This window comes from Podarcis gaigeae (genome assembly GCF_964106915.1).
Source record: "Podarcis gaigeae genome assembly, chromosome: 5".
Classification (NCBI taxonomy): domain Eukaryota; kingdom Metazoa; phylum Chordata; class Lepidosauria; order Squamata; family Lacertidae; genus Podarcis; species Podarcis gaigeae.
Window position 1 is genome coordinate 94,431,611 of NC_139681.1, and position 21,576 is coordinate 94,453,186.

At 45.8% G+C, this 21,576-nt stretch overlaps 2 protein-coding genes across 6 annotated transcripts; one reads left to right on the forward strand and one right to left on the reverse strand.

Moving 5' to 3' along the window:
* Positions 1 to 76: 76 nt before the first annotated feature.
* Positions 77 to 9,277, forward strand: LOC310844982 (uncharacterized protein). 4 transcript variants are annotated; one of them, XM_083739827.1, is made up of 3 exons: positions 146 to 198; positions 3,097 to 3,130; positions 6,801 to 9,277. In XM_083739827.1, the coding sequence occupies exon 3, from the start codon at positions 6,836 to 6,838 to the stop codon at positions 8,003 to 8,005; it is 1,170 nt and encodes a 389-aa protein (XP_083595953.1). In that variant the 5' UTR covers positions 146 to 198; positions 3,097 to 3,130; positions 6,801 to 6,835; the 3' UTR covers positions 8,006 to 9,277. The 4 variants fall into 4 exon arrangements, with proteins under 4 accessions (XP_083595952.1, XP_083595953.1, XP_083595955.1 ...); XM_083739826.1 differs by lacking the exon at positions 3,097 to 3,130 and having other exon boundaries at positions 77 to 198; XM_083739829.1 differs by lacking the exons at positions 146 to 198; positions 3,097 to 3,130 and adding an exon at positions 225 to 274.
* Positions 9,278 to 12,364: 3,087 nt separating this feature from the next.
* LOC310845020 (PHD finger protein 13-like) lies at positions 12,365 to 19,533 on the reverse strand. Of its 2 annotated transcripts, XM_083739891.1 has the most exons (6): positions 19,142 to 19,533; positions 18,946 to 18,989; positions 15,590 to 15,682; positions 14,881 to 15,439; positions 14,345 to 14,389; positions 12,365 to 14,162 (listed from the first exon to the last, which is right to left on the reverse strand). In XM_083739891.1, the coding sequence occupies exons 1-6, from the start codon at positions 19,164 to 19,166 to the stop codon at positions 13,936 to 13,938; spliced, it is 993 nt and encodes a 330-aa protein (XP_083596017.1). In that variant the 5' UTR covers positions 19,167 to 19,533; the 3' UTR covers positions 12,365 to 13,935. The 2 variants fall into 2 exon arrangements, with proteins under 2 accessions (XP_083596017.1, XP_083596018.1); XM_083739892.1 differs by lacking the exons at positions 18,946 to 18,989; positions 19,142 to 19,533 and adding an exon at positions 17,926 to 18,210.
* Between the last annotated feature and the right edge of the window lie 2,043 nt (positions 19,534 to 21,576).

Below are 21,576 nucleotides of genomic sequence, written 5' to 3' on the forward strand. Positions count from 1 at the left end.
CCTGTTCCTTTTTGCGAATCTGTTGGTTCCCGCCCCGCCCTCCTCCTCCTGTGGGCGGGGCCCTCGCGGAAGCGGAGGCGGGGCCTTCGCGGGCGTTCCTCATCTCCGGCGCGGGTTCTGGGAACGACAGCCGGAGGCTTATCAGTCTCGGGTTGCTGCCGGAAACGAGGCTCATCGGAGACTGGAAGCGCGCCCCGGGTAGGTAAAAGATTATTGCGCACGTGGTGGAAGAGCGCGCGCTTTTTGATTTCGCCTCCAGGAAGGAGTTTTGGTTGTAGGTATATATACAGTATATGTGGTATCTTAAAAGGTGGGCGTTACTGTTGCAAAGAATATATATAATTTTCTGGAAAGGTGGGAATTCTTGTTGCAAAAATATAACAATGTGTGTGTTGAAAAGATGGGGGTTCCTATTGCAACACACACACACACACACACATATATGATTTTCAGAAGGTGGGAGTTTCGCTGCAAAGACGTATAAATGCATATGTGGGAGTTTTCGTTGCAAAGAAACACGTGCACACACGCTTCTTTTCTGAAAAGGTAGTCTGTTTTGCCTTCAAGGAGAAACGTGTGGGGATGAGCAAGTTGAGTTCTTCAGCGGATCAATTTTTTTTGCTTGACAGAGAAATTAAGTGTGTATTTTATTTTATTTTTGTTAATTTTCTTTATAAGGGTTTTGGCTACACGAACAAACATCTCTGCTGAAGGGGTACTGCAGACTGGCTCACAGGATGATGAGTGAAAGAAAGGTCATTTGAGTCTCGGATCATTTCAAAGCATTGCATTGTATGTAAATCTCTTAGTAGTATAATGTCCTTGCTATGCATGTGAAGCTAATAATAATAATAATAATAATAATAATTGATTATTTATACCCCGTGCATCTGGCTGGGTTTGCCCAGCAACTCTGGGTGGCTCCCAACAGAATATTAAAAACATGACAAAACATCAAACATTTAAAACTTCCCTAAACAACTTCCTGTTGTGAGCTGGTTTCGGAGAGATTTGACCTAAAAGGGGGCCACAAGTGCTTTCACTCAGTGGCTCCCAAACTTCTGCAACAAACCACTTGAAAATTGCTGGTAGCCATGGCACATCGCTTAAATGGCTTTTTTTTTGCTAGTTGTGGGCATTTGTAATGTGCTGTGCCAGATGCAGCTTGATTTTTTAATTGTATTCTTATTACTGCTTTTATTTCTTTTAATGTGTTTTAATTCTATTTCAATTTGCATTCCGCCGAATTCAAATCAATACAATAAAATACAGTATGAATATTGGAAAAGAAGTGATAAAAATGCAGTTAAAATCAATATGACTATTGAGGCGTGCAGACCACTAGTACTCTGCAGTTTGGGAATCCTTGTTTTAGCTAATAAAAAAGTTGGATTACTTTGCTCTCTTTCCTGCAATGTTCTGGAATTTTGGAGCTTAATAGGGTTGTGGGGAGTGACTCAGCTAAAAGAGTTTCAGCTGTGTGCTTTGGTCACATGTAGTAATTGTCTAATAAAATAAATTTAAAGAATGACTGTATTTGTAGTATTGTGTATAGTTTGGCAGCCTTCCTTTCTTTAAGGATATTTTAAGCTGGGGAAGTTGCAGAAAATAGCAGCCCAAATATCAGGGCTGGTCTGTGTGTCCTACAGGAAATGCTTGTTACTTATTTTGGTAAGAAAAATGAAGAGTTGAGTATGGTTGGTGATATAATAGTGTTTTATAAAATTAATTATGGTGGACAGAAGGGGGCGGACTTGTGGTTGTTTTTTGAAAAAAGAAAACCTAGGAGTCTCCCTATGAAGTTTATTAGTGTTGTAAACAAAATCTGCCCTTTTTCCCTTATGGGGTATCCAAGAGCCCATATAGAGTCCTTACTTGGGTTCCCTATCGGTAGGAAAAAAGAACAGAGGCCAACCTGAGAATATTGAGAAGCAAAGCAGCCTGATCTTTATTAAACTGTTGCAACAGAAGGAGGAGGGGGACCTTGAACAATGGTGTGCAAGGCCTTATTGTATCCATTTTGAAATTCCCTGCCATGGAGCTCCAGAAATGGTGTAACCCAAGACCACCCCTCACAAACATCATACCTACATCACAGAAAAGGCGGTCTACAACAGAAATTTGAATGTTGTTGTTTTTCCTGTCTGCTAGGTTGCCTTATCTGATTGCCTTTTCTGGTAGTCTGGCCCTTCCTTTGAAATGGTAATTACTTAATTCCTGAGACAATGGGAAGGTTTTTTTTCCATTTCTGCCCCCCTTGCAGTGAAACATTTGGTCAGTTTGGGAGTTAAAATGGTTTCAGGACTGCCTTCCTGTGCTGCTTCAGACATGTGGTTTATATTTTTATGTACGTGTTTGCTTGGTACATTTATGAACATTTATTATATATCTAAGACCTTAAAGTTCTTATAACATTACCATCTGATTCAGAAAAAACCAACCAAGGTTTCTCATACAGCCTAATGCTCCAGTGGAACTCACTTCCTCAGGATGGGATGATGGCCAGCTTAGAAAAGTGGGTGGGAAGATTAGACAAACTGATGGAGGATAAGTTTCTTTACTGCTATTGTGATCATGGAAGAAGATGATGATGACTAAATGGAGCCTCCATGTACAGGGGTAGTATGCCCCCTAATGCTTTTGCCTTTTTGTCTTCTCAGAGGGCATCTGATTGGCCAGTGTGGTAAACAGATTACTGGACTGGATAGAGAAGGCTGTCTGCTCCAGCAAAGCTGCTCTTGCCTCAAACTTCTAAATCTTTTTTCCTTCCTTCCATTTACTAATAATTGTCCTCAGAGCTATTCTTTGATGGGATTTTGCCTTTAATCAGATGTTGCCTTTCTGCGTGCCTCCTCTTTTAGATGTGCTAGGTGTGCAAACTTTAAGAAAGGTGTAAATGGCGATTTGCTTCTATTCGCTTGCATGCTGCCAGAACAAAGAGCAAAAGTGTTGTGCCCTGACATGCCTCATCAGCTTGCTTAGTCACTGTGATAATTCAGGAACTGAGAGCAGTTTCGAATTCAGTTTCCTTTTCCCAGATCCCACCCTTTGGGTTTTTTCTTACTGCTCCGTGAATGCACGCTGTTTTCCATTCAGGATCCGCTTGCTGCTTGTGTACTCCTGTGGTGCAGTAAGTGACGTTCTCTGTGTTTGGGTTTCTGGTGGGGTGGGTTGTCTACTTGCAATTAAGTAGGTTTAAGATTGCAGCCAACAGGCGAGTCTACGGCATAAAAAAGGGCTGCTACATTAAACCTTCCCAAAACTATATTTAAAGTAACGTGTGCATCACGTTTTTGGGGGGTTATGGCTAAATTTGGATGCAACTCTTAATTATTTTACATGGTTGCTCAGAGTCTAGGCAATATGAGTGGAATATGAATGAAGAAAGTTGATTGTTAGAGAAGCGGTAAAGCAGCGTGACCACATCTTTGATTTGGCTTCCAAGGGAGCTCTGGTTTCAAAATCAATCTCTAGTTTTGCTAACAAAAAGAAAAAAAATCCTTTATCTCTCGTCTCTGCTCCCCTCCTCCCACCACATGAGAAATGTTTGTGTTTTGTTGAGCACAGAATATAAGGGTGCATTTTATAGTGAGTGTTCTCTCTCCCCCCCCCCCCCCGCTTTAGTTTTGTTGGGAGGGGAGACACTGTGTAACTTGAAACCTCACATTGCCTGTATTTAGCACCCTGGAATGGGCACTTGGGAGTAAGCCCTGTTGAATTTGCCTCTGAGTAAACACGCAAAAGGATTGCTCTGCAAATGTCCCCAAACTACCTGCCTTCATTTTGTTTCATTGATTTATTGCCTTGTTCACTGGATAATGTACAAAGATTCATTTGTAGCAAGTGCCCAACTTTTGTTTGGGCAAGAAATACCGTTAGCCAGATGCAAAGAAAGGACAGGGCCTCCTTCACCTTTAACAATATTGTAGAATAACTCCTATTCAGCAGCTGTTGTATGACAGCCTACAGCCCCCCCCCCTAAATCTGTTCACCAGAAACTTATTTCTTCACCACCAACCCTTCTAGTTTTCTGGAACATGCACCCAGAGAAAAGGTTCTGTTTAACTCAGAAGCTCACAGACTGCAATTGGAACACTATTTGTTCAAACCAGTATGTGAACAATTGAAAGTGCTGAATTTCATTTTTGGCCCCTCCCGTAAGTGTCCCCACATAATAAAGTCACCTGAAGGCACCCTGCCCTGAGAACCATTTGTGGAAGACGAATTTATAAAGAGCATGGCCTTCTTTGTAATGGCACCATTGTTATGGAATGGGATTAAAGATGCCTACCAGGCTAGTTTGTCTTTCAGAAGGCTAAAGACCATTTTGTTTTAAGAATGGGGCTTTGTTGACTAGCAATCAGGCAAATACCTTGTTTTTAATGGAAATCTTTCAAGACAGGACTGCTAATATTTTTGCTCTGCTTCTTTTGACTTGCATTTATGATAAATTGTGTTACTCAGTCTAATGTGTGTGTGTAACCCCCAGTTTGCTGAAAGTTGTTTGATGAAAGTTGTGTTGCCACCTTCTTCCCCAGGCTAATCTTTTCTCCAGCTGAAATTAATACACGCTAACTTTTATTTTGTTACCTTCGTACAGCTGTATGCATAACTTCTGGTTTATCTTCTTTCCCTGGGGGAAAGAGAGAGAAAAGGCTTTGGAGCAAACGCATGTGTGTATTAATGAGGCCTGTGCCAGACTAAAGAGCTCCCTGCTGTATTCTTAAAAAAGCTACTCTGTTCCAATTATTATTCCGGATCAGTCCTCCTTAGCTCTCATAGGGTCCTTGGGGTCTCAGACCACAAGAGGCATTCACAAGCTAGAACAGAACAAATTATGAGAGCTAAGATCTTTGGAAGAGCAGATAACCAACTGTGTAAGTAGCAGTTGTCAAGGACCAGCACCCAAAAACTTGGGGACTAACTCGTGTTTAGCAGTAGCAAAATAACCAGAATCTAAAACCAACCCTGCAAGGTATAATTCTGTCCCAATCCTTAAGTTTAACTAGTCTGGGCCAGGAGACTCCCAGAACCTTACTGGATGCTACTTAGGATTCAAAGGACAAGAGCTCAAAGATCAGACTCTCTGTCCCTTGAGCCCACACAATTGTTCAGTAGGTAATGATTTAAGAAGTTAGGAACTCAATTCAGTACTCAAGGCTTTAGCCAAAGAAACAACAGAAATAGATGGTGTAGATTATATATATATATATTTAAATAGTAGCATTAAAAATTTATAAGACAAAACAAAAACTTGCCTACAAACCATCACCGCCGTTGAGCCCAGAGGAAAACAGGGAACCAGACAGGTGTCCAGAACAAAAGTTGTGAGGCAAAAGATAAGGAAATGAATATGTCTTTAATCCTAAACAGCACAGCAACAAGGGCGACCCCAGCTATCTAATCAGGAAGCTTCTAGATACTAAGATCCTTCCGTTTCACACAAAGCAATTTTTTCCCTAGTTGCACACTGACCTTGAACACATCAGACATTTGGATAATGCAGGTGCTGATTCTTGTGAGCTCATTTCCAATTAGTGGGATAAGAATATCTTCTCAGAGGCCAGATTTTTACCCAGAGGCCTGAGAACAGGTCAGTTTTTCAAAATAAAACTTTTAAGGCTTCATTATGGTTGAGAAACTTGGCTCACAACTCAAGTGAATTCTGCATTCCATTCTCAAATTAGGGGTTTTCTCTTTAGGCTTAAAGATTAAAGTTGACATAGGCTTGTGCTGGCATTTCTTACCTGACAGATGATAGAATTCAGACTATGGAAGGAGGAAACAATTTAATTGTTGCTGTTCTGAAGGCTATAAATGAAGGATCTTGCATGCCAAAATTTGGTTTCATCATGAAATCTGACTAAACCACAGAGTAGTCTTCTAACCTGCTGGGCAGAATCTTAGTGCTTAAGTCTGAAAAAGTTAATGTAAGAAATTGACTCAATCCTGTGAATCTCATGGTACAAAAAATGTGTTAGCCTTTCAGACAGTTTTTTCCTACTTGGAAACATCTGTCCTCACACTTTTGTAATAAAGTTTATTATTCAACAGGAAGTTAAAGAGAAGCATCTTAGTGCTCCAAATCCATACATTTTGTATTGATTGACTGGTTTAATTGAAGCTGACTTAAAAGATTGATCATAAACTATTCCCCCAGGTATCATTTAAAGTTTTCAACATTCAGATTCACATGTTTGCTGACATGTTTACCATTGGCCCTGTTGACAGAAGCTGATTTGGGTTATATTCCAAAACACCTGAAGCAGAATTTGAAATTAGCAGGGCGCCAGGCGCATTTTGCACCTAAATGTTTCTCCATTTTCAAGTATCTCAAAAATGGGTACCATTTTTTGCACCTGGCTGACACTCAAGGATTACTGAAATGCATGCGATTTTAAAACTCAAAGTATATGTTAAGGTTAGACAATATGTTAAGGAGTTTAACAATAAAGAGTGGCCTGTTTTGAAAACTGACGTGAGGTACCAATATTTTTATTTAAACACCAAATTAAACACATATTAACAATTTCTTCTAAAATTGTGACACTTATATGAATTGCATATTAATTCATGCTTAAATAAAAAGTGTTAGCGACCCCCCCCCAAAGCGGCGAGTAGACATTCTGTTTTGGCTCCCACAGCCCAGGTACCGGAAGCCATTTGGCTCCTAGCTTTTCTATCCCAGTTTCTAACACTGACTTGAAGTGTACCAGGCTGTCTTGATGGACACAAAGCTGTCTGTCAGGTGTCATTTTGCAAGCTTTTTAATCTCCCTCTCCGCTTCTCTCTTTTCCCAGCCTCCCAGATTCACAGAACCTGACTCCCTCAAGCAATGGGCAAGCCCAGGAATACATCTGGCAATGTACCCTCTCCTCAACCTGCTGCCACGGCGCCAAAAGCAGCCCCACAATCTTCTGCCTCATCCAGAAGGGTACCTGCCAGCAGCAGAACTCAGAGTGCTCCTGCTGCGAAGGGTCATGGTGGCCGACAGGGGGTGGCTGAAAAGCCAGCCAGTGCCACAAGTCCGAGAGGAACAGGGCAAAGTTACCAGGCAAGGTCCACATCGGCATCCGGCAGTGAGCAAGGAGGCACAAAGAGTGGCCGTGGAGCAAGAGCAAAGACCCCCACAGTAGGAGCAAGAGGAGGAGGAAAGTCCCCTGCTGCAGCTACTGAAGCCTCTGTAGGTCCCGCTGCTTGCAGCCCAGCGCCGACACAGACGGCTAGCAAAACTCAGGGCAAAGCCCAAGGTAAAGCGAGCCACTTCCCTTCCCCTCTCTCTGCCGAAAAGGTTGCTGAAATAGAGAAAGGAACCCGGGGCCAGCGCACTAACCCTGAATGGTACAAGCAGCGTGCAAACCGCATCACAGCATCCATAGCTCCCCAGATAGCCAACAGCAAGTTTGTGAATGGCAAGAGCTCCGAGATTCCTCAGTCATACCTGAGGCGTGTGGTGGAATCTTCTTCCGGCGTGCAGACCCCGGCCATGTCTTGGGGCGTCCGCAACGAGAAGAAAGCGGTGCAGGCGTACGAGGCCCTCAAGTCCAGCAAGATTAACAAAGCGGTGAAGGTGGACGATTGCGGCCTCTTCGTTGACCAAAGGAAACCATGGCTGGCTGCCAGCCCCGATGGGATTATCAAAGACGCAGATACCGGGAAAGAGCTGGGCGTTCTGGAGGTCAAGTGTCCCTACAAACACAGAGATAGGACGGTGACGGAAGCTTGCAAGGACAAAAGCTTCTGTCTGGAGAAGGTGGGCGACTCCTACTCTCTGAAGAAGAACCACCAATATTACACGCAGTTGCAAGTCCAGATGGGCGTCACTGGCCTCCCAAAGGCAGAATTGGTGGTCCACACCAACAAAGAAACGGCGATTGCCCCTGTAGATTTCGACCCTGTTTTCTGGGATACGACTGCATCAAAATTGGAGAAGTTCTATATGGAGGCTGTAGTCCCTTGCCAGGAGGAGAAGAAAAGTGCTGCTGCCTGGGCTAAGGAAGAATGAAGGTGCTGAGAAGTGCTGACACCCTACCCTCCATGAAATATGTGCCTTGTAACTGATGCTCCTTTCAGGTTTCATGCCCAGTGGTGCAAAATGGTTAAGTTTCCTTCTGTGCCTTTAATGCATCCTTTATAGTTATAGTTAAACAGCACATCCTGCCACTCACCCCCCACCCCGGTTGCACACCCTGTTTTCCTCCAACGATCACACTCCGCTTGCATATAGCCCATCAGCTCTGCAGGACAACAGCAGATCTTCTGTGGTCATGTGCATTCATTTCTGCAAGCTGCATTAAGTATGCTGCGTACAGCAAGCCTTGCCATTTCTCCTATTGTGAAAGGTGGTGGCAGCCGTGCTATCTCACCTGCCTGTGCTCGCTTGGTTGGGCCAAGAACAGGATAAAATGGCAGCAGGTGATGTGGAAGGAGGAACACACAAATTTGCTTCTCATCTGCTCTTTCCATGCAAGTGGCAATTGCACCGCTACCTCAATGATTCCATGCTCCCATATAACTTGGGCATGGATGTTCTGTGAAATTATTTTTGCTGCCTTCCAACCACCAGAAAAACCTGGAATACAGTTTTTGAGACCAGAGCACTTGTGGCTTGGGTTTTGGGGTATTTTGGTTTTTGATTTCCTGCTCCTTTTTACAATACAGAGCCACATCTCTTACGGGACATTCACAGTACTTCTTGGAACATGTGCTTTGCATTTCTAAAAATCAGCCTGTGTGGTGTTGAAATTCACAGTTATAAGCTGAGTGGTGTTGGGGAGAAGGGCACCTGGATATTTGAAGAGCCAGAGGGCTTGAATACAGGAGATGGAGCAGAAATCTAGCTCATGTACCTATTAATTTGGGAATAAGTTCCACCAAATTGTATGGAACCTGTTTCTGAACAAATGTGAATATCAGACCTTAAAAAGTAAATTCAATGCTCACCAATGGTGAAGATGGGGGTACCCATTTTTCTCATGTAATGTAAAAATATTATTTTGGGTGGGTGTGTTGTCATGTTGACTGAGAGCACATCCAGGCCTTCTCTACTAGAGAACCAGCAATGAAGACTAAATGTTCATTGTGTAATGCTTTGTTTATAAAATCTCAGTTTGTGAATTGCAACTTTGTTCAGAACAAAAACCGGTTGGGTTGTTCAGCATCAGTAATAGGGCATATTGGATGTCTCCTAAATTGTAGATATGTTTGCTTTTTGTATAATCATAGCTTCTGCTGTGCAAAATGTAACACATGTCCAAATAAATGCATTTGCTTTGGATATTCTGTGGTAGATGCAAAACTTGAACAAGGAGAACAAAGCTGGGACAATTAGCAGGTCATTCTAAATTGTATTTTTTGTATTTGGCAGGCCTGCCTTGTAAATGGTGCCTAAGCGTTGGGCAACAGATTTGAGGTCTTAATGGGAGGAGGAACGGGGTGGCTGGAAAATTGGCATGAGATGAGAGAGCCAGGTGGGGTGTAATGCATACTCAAAGTTAAAACTTTTTAAGTGTTCAAAACCATTTTGTTAAAGCTTGCCTTAGAATCATTTAACACTAGTTTCCTGCAGTGTTTCAAATGCTAGTTTAAAGTGCTTCACATGTTACAATAGCAAACATATGATTGGCTTCCATAGCAGAAGACTATAAAGCAGGCAGTGCTATGTTAAAAAGCAATGCAGAAAACTACAGGCTAGTTTAAGGACTGTTCCGATAAATTGGGGGGAAAGCATGATTAGTGACAAATTTATCAAAATTATTGAGAGTATAGAACAAGTCTTGCTGAAGAAGACTTTGTTTTGGTGGGTGAATGCTGTTGAGCTCATCTTCTGCATGTTGGCTTCCCTAGGGATCCTCCAACAATCAGCCTCATTAGGGGGATGTATAATTTTATAAACGTATCAGTTCCAAACGCTGCAACCTTTCTTTATAGAAAGCCCTTTGATCATTTTGGTTGCCCTTTTCTCATCCAGCAGGTCCTTTTTACATCACATGAGCATGGCTTTTTCAAGGTCACTAGAGGTTTGCCCAGGAGAAGCATGTAGCATGTAACCCAGTGTACTTGGCCTTATGAAAGTAACTCGCATTGAACATTCCTGAGTTAACCATGGCAGTAATGGGATTAGAGCACAGTTCCTTATACGGGTCAGTAACATGTTATCAAGGCTTGCCGAACTTTGTAGGGACCACCAGCAGCCCATCATTTCTCTACCCATTTCTCCTTACTGTGCTTCCCTCCCCTAAAATAGTGTGTATTCTCACACACTTTAAAAAAACCAAATTCAATGGTTGTGAACATCAAATGATCCAAGACACAGATCTCTTGAGTTTTTTTTTTTAGTTTTTTTTTACAAAGGGTGAAAACAAATTACAGAATGCACCTGTGGGCACTGGTGATCTATGGATTGCTGTGAAAATGATCCATGTTTTTATACCATGGTAGTGCTGGGAAGCACGAAATACATGAGTTTTGCAGTTGTCAAGAGGCAGGCGTGATCAGTTGTTTTGGTAGGTGGAGGCCTGTTTCAGTTGGATGTTCAGCAGGGGCACGGGTGGCACCGTGGGTTAAACCACAGAGCCTAGGCCTTGACGATCAGAAGGTCGGCAACAATCCCCGCAACAGGGTGAGCTCCTGTTGCTCGGTCCCTGCTCCTGCCAACCTAACAGTTCAAAAGCACGTCAAAGTGCAAGTAGATAAATAGGTACCACTCTGGTGGGAAGGTAAATAGCGTTTCCGTGCGCTGCTCTGGTTTGCCAGAAGCTGCTTAGTCATGCTGGCCACATGACCTGGAAGCTGTCTGCAGATAAACGCCGGCTCCCTCAGCCAGTAAAGCAAGATGAGTGCCATAACCCCAGTCCTCCGCGACAGAACTTAACTGTCAGGGATCCCTTTACCTTTACCTAGTTTCTTGAAATAGCTGCACATGGCTTCTTTGTTACAAAAGTCGCTCTCCTACCTGCATTGCTACCTTGCTATTTGTTAATTTTCATTTGTAGCTGTATGTACTTTCAAGCAGTGTGTGTGGAAGGCAACCACCCCATGAAAAGAGGTGGCCTTTTCAGTCATCAGTGAACAACCTGTAACCATTTCCCCCTAGTGAAAAAGTAGAAAAAAGATTGCCGACCCCTCCCGAGGCCTGTTAAGTTTTCCATGAAGGCGGTAAAAATACTTCTGCTGTGACCACCATATCTCACAGCAGCCTTCTTGTGCTAGTGTGAACAAAGCACCCTTTGCTGTGAAAGGCGCTTGTACATCAGTTGCAATAACTATATTAGTAATGGATTTGCATCTTGCAGAGCAAAGGTCTTGTACATTGATTGCATACTAAGACCAAGCAGGCTTTTCTCTCTCTCCCTCAAAGTGACATCCTACAGTATAATCTATCACTGAAGAATTTTCAACGTTTGTGGGAGGGAATTGTGTGCTTTTATTGGCAGCCTTGGCGGTTGAGCTGTACTTTAGCCAAATATATTTGTGGACAAAGCCTTTTACACAATGCCAAAACTCAAACCACATTGGTCTTCACCTTTAAAATACAGTGGTACCTCGGGTTACAGACGCTTCAGGTTACAGACTCCGCTAAGCCAGAAATAGTACCTCGGGTTAAGAACTTTGCTTCAGGATGAGAACAGAAATCGTGCTCCTGCGGTGCGGCGGCAGCAGGAGGCCCCATTAGCTAAAGTGGTACCTCAGGTAAAGAACGGAGCTCCAGAATGTATTAAGTTCTTAACCTGAGGTACCACTGTAGTTTAAAATGTTACCATATCATGGTTACCACAACAAAAACTTCTGAGAGCATTTTTTCCCATCAAGGTCAGTTTGAACATTGCCCCTCGAAACGCACCTGCCTTGTTGAAGATCAAATAGGTCTTTCTGCATCTCATGTGTGCCCTAGCATGCACTTGCTCTAAATCCATGCAGGTGTGTATAATCAACTGCCTGCAAGAGGAAATGATCCTCAAAATCTGGAGAAGATCTAGAGGGAATAGGAGGACCACGTGTGCTTGCACAATGTTTGATGTTGCACTAAGAAAATCTGCAGAAGTTAAATTCATAAGTTAGTTGTGTTTTAAGTAAACAAAATAGATGATAAATTTGAAACTTAAATTTACAACTCTATCCAGTTTAATAGGACTGCATTTCTGGACAAATACATATGTAAAGCCTGTAGGTAACACGTTATCATGGTAGAGAAATAAACAATCAGCCAACTTTGGTAGTTTTTAAGGCTTTACCTTTGTTTTGATCTGTATACACTCATGTAAGGTTGCACAAGCCAGCCGAGTTGTAGTCACCCACCCCCACCTTAGCAGAATGTAAAACACTCCACTTGGGTTACAATGAAGTCAAATATCTGCAATATAACTGATTAAAAAGTATTTTTATTCTATACATAGCACTCCAAACACTTGGCATAGGACAAAGGACCACAATACACTACTTTACATCTTTAATAGAAAGTGACTACCTATAAAAGTGTAAACACTTTGAGGGGGCAGAGGGGAAGTAAGACATTCATGGAGTAGCTCCCTAAATTCCTACAACCTGATGGCTGAGAAGTCTGTCCTACATAGGAAAAGGCCCATCACAAGCCACTGAAAATACCTTGTACAGTGAGAACAGGGTTGTACGTACAAGCATTGTCAAATATAAGGTGGTGTGTGTAAGATCAAGAAGGCACGTGGGTCAAATAAAAGAGGTTCAGTGGTCTGGTATAGACAGAGTGCAGGGAGACCTATCCTCCAAAACAAGCAATAGCTTGCTGGCATGATTGCCCCAAGAAAAAGAAGCAAAGGTTTGCATAGTAGACAGGTCACCATTTAGCGTTCCCTACATTTCACCTATGGCAACAAGGTGAAATATTCTCAGCAACGAAAGAGCAACTTGAAATGAAAGCAGGACCCAATCTGCTTCTTCAGTGTGGCTCACCATCATACCTTAAGTCTTCTGCTACTGCCATATCTTTAGATTCTAGAGCCTTTGCAGTAAACTCCTCACCACCTCTACTGCTATCAGCTTTGGTCTTTTCCCCACAACTCCTGTATTCCCTTCAAATTGGACACTAGTGCAACTGGAAATCTAGGGAAGGGTGGTAGTTTAATATGGAGCAGGTACGGCAAGAAGTTTTCTAAGTAATTGTATATAAAATATTTACATTAAGTGAAAATTGCCACCCACCTCAGGTAACTAGCCTGACTGGGAATAGCACAGTGTATTTAAGTTTCTGAAGAGGGCAGATTCCCTAGAACTAGGCGCAATGACCACATTACTGAAGTTTAATGTCAATTGCCCTGCATTGCAGTTCATGCCAACAGAGAATGGGAATCTGCCATTTCAGTTGCAGAAGATTCTCTCCCAAGCAGTGTGTGCACAGGAAGACAGCTAGCTGCCTTCTTCTAACATGTGCTTTAGCTTCATGAAGGGATTCAGAAGCTTCAACTAACCAGGACATAATTGGATCTAGGGCCAAAGGAAACAAAAAACCAGGAAAAAAACCATGAACAAACCTGGGGCTATAAACTTACAAAATTTAAGCCTGAGCAGCTACTGTACCACAAAAAAACAAACTTTAGGCCAGCTTCCCATAGATTGTTGAAAGGCACCGAGCCCTTTTTGCACAAGGTCAAAGAGGCTTCTGGCTGACTTAGTGCATTGTGCACTGGAATCCACCAAACCAGTCACGCGTCTGCCAGGCACCTTTGCATTTGCTGCTCTAGTGTAACCCTGAGATCTCAAAAGCACAGTTCAGGCCCTATCAAATAGAGAACAGCATGCCCCACCCACCTGCAATAGGCTTGAGGGAATGTGAGTTCACACGTTTCTGGAAGCATAGGGCCCCCGCACGTATTTCCCAGGGAGGCTCCTGCATTTTGATTGTCTTGCCAATAGGGATCCAGTCCAAGTTCAAAGGGAACCCAGCCACCCTCCAAGCCAAAGTCAGTCGCAGAATCGCTTGCGGGGAATGGTGCGGGCTCTGTTTGAGCGGCGAATCTCCTGCTTTGCATCACGGCATCGTTGGCAGATGAAGATGTCAGGCACATTGGATTTACGTATCTTGGCACAGGAGAGATGGATCCAAGTGGCACATTCATTGCACTCTATCATAGGTCTCCCAGCAAAAGGCTTTAAGCAGAAGCAAGTGATGAGATCCCAGGCATCATCCTCTGCATGTGAGAAAGCACAAAGTGTTAAAAGGCAGGCCCCATAAAGTTTTTACACATGCATGGCACCCACATTACTAAATTTTTCAGATTAGAGACATATTCTGAAAAACTACTGGAGCCCTCTCTTCCCACCACCAACCCTACTGGAAGCCAGCAGTAGTAACATACAGTGATCTACTCACCATCGGTTTTGGTGTCTGAGGCAGCAGCAAACTCCTCACACAAAGCTGCAAGAGGGAAAAATGAGAGGTCAGATGAATAGGCGTGCCCACATTTATGCTGGTATGCTAGACCCTGCCTCTACTACTCAACTGTGACAAGCTCCTGAAACAATTCCTTGCAGCTCATCAGTTCCTTTGTGATACTCCAACTTTAAGGTGTCTTTGAACTCACATTCCCTCAACAGCCCAACCCCTCACAAGACCAGTGACCAGGGAAGGGGGGGATGACACCCATCACTTGGATCACAAAGCTGACAATAGGGAGGAGTAAGAGCTGGATTGCAGAGCACAAGCCAAATCACTAGCATCTCCAGCTACAATGACAAGGTTCTCTAGTAGCAGGTGATGGGAAAACCTCTGCCTGAGACCTTTTAAGAGCTGCTGCATAAGAGAAAACAATACTGGGCTTGATGGTGCATATATCCCATTCTGAGGGAAGCTGCTTCATATGTTCAATTGACTTCATTTTGAAAGCTTCACTATTTTTGCACACTTACTACTGATTTGGGAGCCGTCTCTACTGAGTTCTTCTTCACTGTTCTGCTCTATGGTGTTCCAACACGCAGGGCTGATTCTTTCCTCTTTGCACGAGTTCTGTTCCTCAGGCTTCTCAGCTGCTTGCATTCCATGGATCCAGTCCTTCTGCTTTATGTATTGCTCCAGCAGAGATGTGGACTGGAGCTCTTCCTTTGGGAGACAGGATTCAAGCTCCCTTGATTCTGGGTGTGTCCCTTTACCTGGCTCAATCCTTTCCTGCTTAATGTCCTTTGTGTTCATTGGCATCACCCTCTTATCCACCTCTCGGTCCAAGATGAGCTTCTTTGCTGACTGCTTCCTCTTCTTGGTTTGCAGAGGTCGGCCTGTACAGAAGCCACTGGAAATGTCAGAGTTCAGTAGGAGGTTTCCAGTCCCTCTGCATGTAGTGTTCCTGATTCCTCCATCATCTGATAGCACATGGGAGTCACAGCACTGAGATGAGGCCCAGCTGTCACTGTCTTGAGTGCTGCCTGTGCTGTTCTGGGGGCTCATGTTGCCTCTGTGGAGCCAAGGCTCATTCTAGAAGGGGAAAAGAAAATCCACATGAGATTTCAGGGCCTTCAGATTGGAAGGGGGGGTTGGGGGGGAGGAGCCACCAACACCCAGAAGAGAACAGAGAATCAAAGTAGACAGCCAGCTCCAACACTGTTAAAGTGTAAGTTCTCTTACCTCCTTTGGGTATGGGATGTAGCCTGCATAAGCTAGCACAAAAGTGCAGAACTGATTGAAGTCTTCTACAGTTCTTTGTCTTTTCTGTGGTGGCTACAAAAATATAAAGTTGAATGGATCAGACTCTTAACTCAATCCTTACATACATTCAGTAAAATAAAGCAGTCTGGCATAATTAGTTGCAGGCAGTCTGGAGTGCAAATAGATTCTTTTTACCACCATAGTAGCACCTTATATAATGTATTAAATATGGGGGCGGGTACAGAAAGAAGAAACAGTATGATGCATCTGCAGCAGCACAACCGGACGCCTTCATCTGTCCTAGCTGCAATAAAACATGTCTCTCTTGCATCAGTCTCTACAGCCACAGCAGGCAATGCAACCTTCCCATCGTTTGAGTAACTTCATCCCAAAAGGTGCACTCCTCCGTTGTCTCCTGAGACAGATGGATGCCAACAATACTTGACAACCAACCCTGAACGACATTCAAACCCACTGACCCATACAGTGTCTATTCCTTCCAAACGAAGATGTACAATCTTATCAGTATGACCTTGGTCAGCACTGTACCACACTCAAACCCCATAGCTCTTTGTAGACTCGGAAGCAGTATATCAGCCAGATCACTGACCTGACTCTGAGTAGTTCAGTATTGTATTCAATGACTGGCAGTGGCTCTCAGGGTTTCAGGCAAAAGTATCTCCAGCCCTTCTGGGTAATGTGAAGGATTAAACCTGAGACCTTCTGCATATGTACACTGCCAAAGACTATAGCCTACCTCCCCACAACATATGAGGAAAGGCTACTAAAACAAGGATATCCAACTCCTCATTCAAAATAGGAAGGAATATACACAGTTGTCAAAAACATCAGCCATAATAATATTAATATAATAATAATAATTTACACCCCACCCATCTGTTTGGGTTTCCCCAGCCACTCTGGGTGGCTCCCAATAAAATATTAAAAACACAATACAGCATTAAACATTAAAAACTTCCCTACACAGTGCTGCCTTCAGATGTCTTTTAAAAGTAGGATAGTTGTTGATTTCCTTGACATCTGATGGGATGCCACAGAAATAAAAGACAATTTTTTCATTCAGACCTCTTTATTTAAAACCCAAGAGAAACACAGCAGGTTCCACCTGTAGGATTTCAGAACAGCAGCAGACAGATCTCAAGAGAAAGCAACTAAGGACCTCTCCTGCTACTTGGTAATAATAGTGTGGAAATGTGAATATATTTCCCTGTGGATCTCCTATCAGAGCAAGCAAAACAAGATGAAGTCTCCCCCTGCAGACAAAGGGAAGCAACAGATTATCAAATTCCAGCCACAACAAGGGAGCTGGGAATAAGCTTCTGATGTCCTCCCCCACTTCCAAGTATGCCATGGCCTGCTCCTTAAAAGATACCCTCTGCTGCTGCCTCTCCACAACTGACACCCCAAGGTTATGAACAGCAGCACTGAGCTGGCAAACAGTATTTCCCACAAACAGCTGTGGGGATGGGGGTGGAAGCCCTACAACAGTCGGGCAAAAAATTATGATTGGTAAATTTCCACAACTGGATTCAATGCAAGGATGGAGAGCACCCCTTCTCAAATGGTTCTTCATCTTGAATAATAGATAAGGCACAATTCCTTCTCCTCCTCCCTCCATGCCCACAAGCAACAACAAATCACCATGAATAGCATAGTCAGAAGAAGAAGAAACAACAACAATAATTCAGGCTAAACAACAACAATAACTCAGGCGAAGCCTAAACTCAGAGCTGAAAGATTTACTCTTTGTCAAAACACTAAGAAGAGGCTGGGAACCATCAAGCAACTTTTCCTTTTTAGAGCAAGGAGACCCTCGCCCTTTTCAAGAAGGGTCAGGAGAAGCGCCAGGGTGGCCAAGACCAAGTCTGCACCCTTGAGCTACACATCAGCCTGCAATTCCTCTGCCCTGCACCTCAATCTCGCAGGTTCACACACACACTCAAAGTAAAACTAATAGCCAACGCAGGGTGCTTAAGGAAATCAACAAGCTGCGCCATAGCATGCCCTCTAAAAAGCATTAGGGAAAGTCGATATGGTATGTATATCCTTTTTTACCTTTACCTTATGGTATGTAGTTGGGTCCCCCCCCCCTATTTTTGGGAGGGGGCCAATGGAGAAAGAGAATAAGTGATTTCTAACACATGGGGTTAGGGGTGAAGGAGAAAGCAAGCCGGCTCATCTCCGCGCGCCCTCCCCCCCCCTAATGCGTGACTGACATTTACTAGCATTTCCCCTCCAAGATGCCCCCTTCTCGCCTCCTTGGGGGCAACACAAACACAACCCACACAACACACCTGATCGCTCCCAAGATGGCGCCTGCGCAGCCGCGACCGTCCCGGGAGAAGCCGGGGAGGGGGTCAGAAAAGAGAAAGAGGAGCAGCGCCTCAGTCTGCGCCCCCCCAAAAAAGAACTCCCCACAGCTGACTAGACACCCACCCACCCCGGAAACAAGCCAAAGCAGACGCTCCTCGGCGCCCCAGGCGCCTCTAGCGGGGAGGGGGGAAAGGGCTCCGGCCCCAGAAAACGCGGGACGGCGCTGCCCGCCCCCGACCTCCGGAAGGCGGAGCCGCCCTCGCGCCAAAGGAACCAGCGAAGGAAGCCGCCTCTCCGCCCCGAAAGAAGCGCTTCTCTCCTCAGGGAACCGGGCGGCCGCCTCCCCCGCCACGGATCCCGGCAGCCGCCGCCGCCACACACGGCTAGGGCGAAGCGGCAGAGCGCCGTCGCTCTCGCCTCCGAAAGCAAGCAGGCAAATAAATAAATAAAAAACAACGCCCCCGACTGTTCCTCTGAACCCCTCGATTCTCTCTTCTCCTCCCCTCAACACAAAACACACATAATTTATTTCTTCGTCTCGCCCGGGAAGAGGCCCCCGAGCCGGCAGCTGACGGAACCGCCGCGATCTCTCTCCCTCAGAAGGAAACGAAACCGCCAGGTTACCGGGGGAAAAAGACACCCCCCCTCCCAATATATATGTATATATAAAGGCACCGTAGGAACGAACTCCAAGGGGACGAAGTCCATCGCCTCCTCGCCCCCACTAAAATAATCGAGGTGGCCAGTTCCCGCCCCCCAGCCAAGTTGATGCGCGTCGCCATTCCAACTGAGCATCTTGCGCTCCATTATGCGTAGAGGGGCTTACCTGCCCCCCTCCCATTATTTTATTCGAACAGGTTCCCCCAACACCCCGAAGCCGCAACCAACCCGCCCCCCCTTCTTTGCCCCCGGGATGTAAGATGCCGGTCGCTCTCTCTCCGCCTCCCCTCCCCGGGCAGAGGGAAGGGAAGGGAGGCTCGGCGCTGGGAACTCGAACTCACCTCGTCCCCTCCGGGGGATCCGGGGCTGGGCACGGGGCTCGCACCTGGGGAAGGAGGAGAAAACACGCGGCGTTACTTAGCTGCCCCCCAAGCGGGAGGGGGGGAGGAGGTGGAGGCCCCACGACCCACACGCGCCCAGGGGAGCCGCCCCCCCTCTTTAACCCCCACCCCACCCCTCGGCCTCCCCGCCGCCCACCTGCGTAGTCCTCGAGGCCGCTCATCGCCTCCTGCTCCGGCGCGAGAAGCGGGGCAAGAGCAGGGGCGGCTGGGCCAGCTGACGTCCTCCGCTTGGGGCTGACCACCCCGCGCCCGAGGAAGGCGGGCTGCAGGCACCGCAGGGTCCCCGGCCGAGGGGCAGCAGGGCCAGGAAGGGCTGTTCCAGCGGGAGAGGCGGCGGCGGCGGCGGCTCCGTCTGTGCGCGGGCGGCGAGAAGGGAGCAGAGCCGCGGGGCTGCTGCTGTTGCTGGAGGCGGCGATGGTGGTCCCCCTTTGCCGCCACCCGGCTCTCCTCTCCTCCTCTCAGGGGTGACCGGCGCCGGCTGCGGGGCGGGCGCTCCGCCTCCTGCGCCGCCTCCCTCGCCTTTAGCCCCGCCTGCTCCTCCTGGGGAAGGAAGAAGCAGCTTCCGCCGAGGGAACGCTCTCGCGGCGCGTGCCCGACGACGCGCAACCCCCTCCCGCGGTGGCGATTAGTTGATGGTGGGGGGAGCGCGCGCAGATTGGGAGGGAGACTCCTGCCCCCGGGCTTTCCGGGAAGAGGGCGCCCTCCCGAGCGGAGTGGCGCTTCTTCCTCCGGCGCGGCGCCTCTTGGCGCAGGAGCGCTTTCCTTCCCCCCCGTGGGTGTTTCACCGGAGCCGGCATGCATGGATCCTTTGGGCGCGGATCTTTGCAAACGTGACTAGAAGGTCGGCAACACCCACCCCGCCGCGTGTGCGAATCCTTTGCAGCGCCCGGAGACGGGCAGTCGGGTCGTGCATCCACAGGGATCAGAGGAGGAATGATCGCTGGGAGGAGCGCAGAGTGAAGACACGCCATGGCGCATCTGTAGCAGAGAAATTGGATGTCTTCATCTGCCCCAGCTGCAATCAAACTCCTCTCTCCCGTATCGATCTCTACCCAAGGCACACTCCTCCACTGTCTCCCGAAACAGATGGATGCCAACCAGCCAAGAGACTTCCCTTTTCCAAGGGCGGGTGGTGGAAAGTCTTGGGTTCGGGAAGGGATGCCGAGTTCACTTTTTGCTTTTCTTCGTCTCCTCCTCCATTGAAGCAGCAGACAAATGGTGCATGAGAAACGCTTCCTGTAGAGGAGGCGGTCTCCTCAGACTAGGTTTGCAGCACGAGCCCTGCCATTCCTGTCTTCCTTCTTTCTCCCCTCTCTTCCTCCCCCTCCTAGTTGTCGGAGGTGGTTGGTTCCCTCCCCACTCTCTCCTCTGCCTGCAAACTCCAGAGAAAACAAATCTTTCTGGAAATATGGCCCCAGCCCATGGCCATCTTTTTACGTTGGAGGCACTAAATTTAGTTTGTATAGGTGCCCCCTTCTTCAGGCAAATTTTACGTTGCCTTTTAAAAAAGTGTAGTCCACAAATATTTAAATGTTGCCTATTCACAATTGTTTAGAATTTTATGTAAGGGGCAAAATGTATCCGTTCACTTATGCAGATATCCCCAGTTTAGAATATTTTAGCAAAGACTAGTGCAGGTGTGTACTTCTGGTGGAGAATGTTTTTATACTGCATTTTTCTATTGCTGGGGAACCTGTGGCCCTTCGGATGCTGTTAGGTTTTCCACTATCTCTGACTATTTATCATGCTGACTGGGGCTGTTGGGAGTTTAGCAACATCTGGAGAACCACTGATTTTCCATCACTGGTATATACTTTGGCCTTTTGATTATATGACTGTCAAGGTGGCTTACAACATATAGCAATAAAAAATAAAGAGTGGGCATCTGGTTGTTCCTCCGTCTTGCATAGCTATTCCCCCTTTGTATGGTCTCTTTTCCAGGGTTGCTTACAAAAATTGTGATATGCAAGATGCACATATGCACAGACATGTTATTTCTAGGAGACTGAATTCCCCCATCCACCATCCAGTGCAGTCTTTGCAAAGCTGGTGCCCTCTAGATGTTTTGAACTACAACTCCCAAAAGTGGATGGGAGTTGTACTGTAGATCAAAACATCTGGAGGGCACCAGGTTGGTGAAGATTGTAGTGCTGAGGCAGCCACACAAGTAGGTCTTCTAGGTGAGGCAACCTGCATGTCCCTTGAGTGCCCACAAAGGGACCAGCTTCTCATTCCACGCAAGCAGCACATGGGAAGGGTAGCATTTAAAAAAATGGCCATTTTGAGGTACTGAGGCTAGATCCTTCCACATTTTAAGATTTGCCTGTCCATTCATATACACATTCAAACAATTGCATTCAGAATTGCTCCCTGAACTCACTTAAATGACGCAATACATTCAGCACCCACCTACGTTTAAGCCTTGACATAGACATCCAACTGAAGGTGGTTTTTAGGTTTTGTTTTGGTGCTTTAACTTCCCTAATTCAAGAGACAGAATAGTACCATATTTACACAAATCTAATGCACCATCAAATCTAATGCACACTCTAATTTTGAAAATGTAATTTG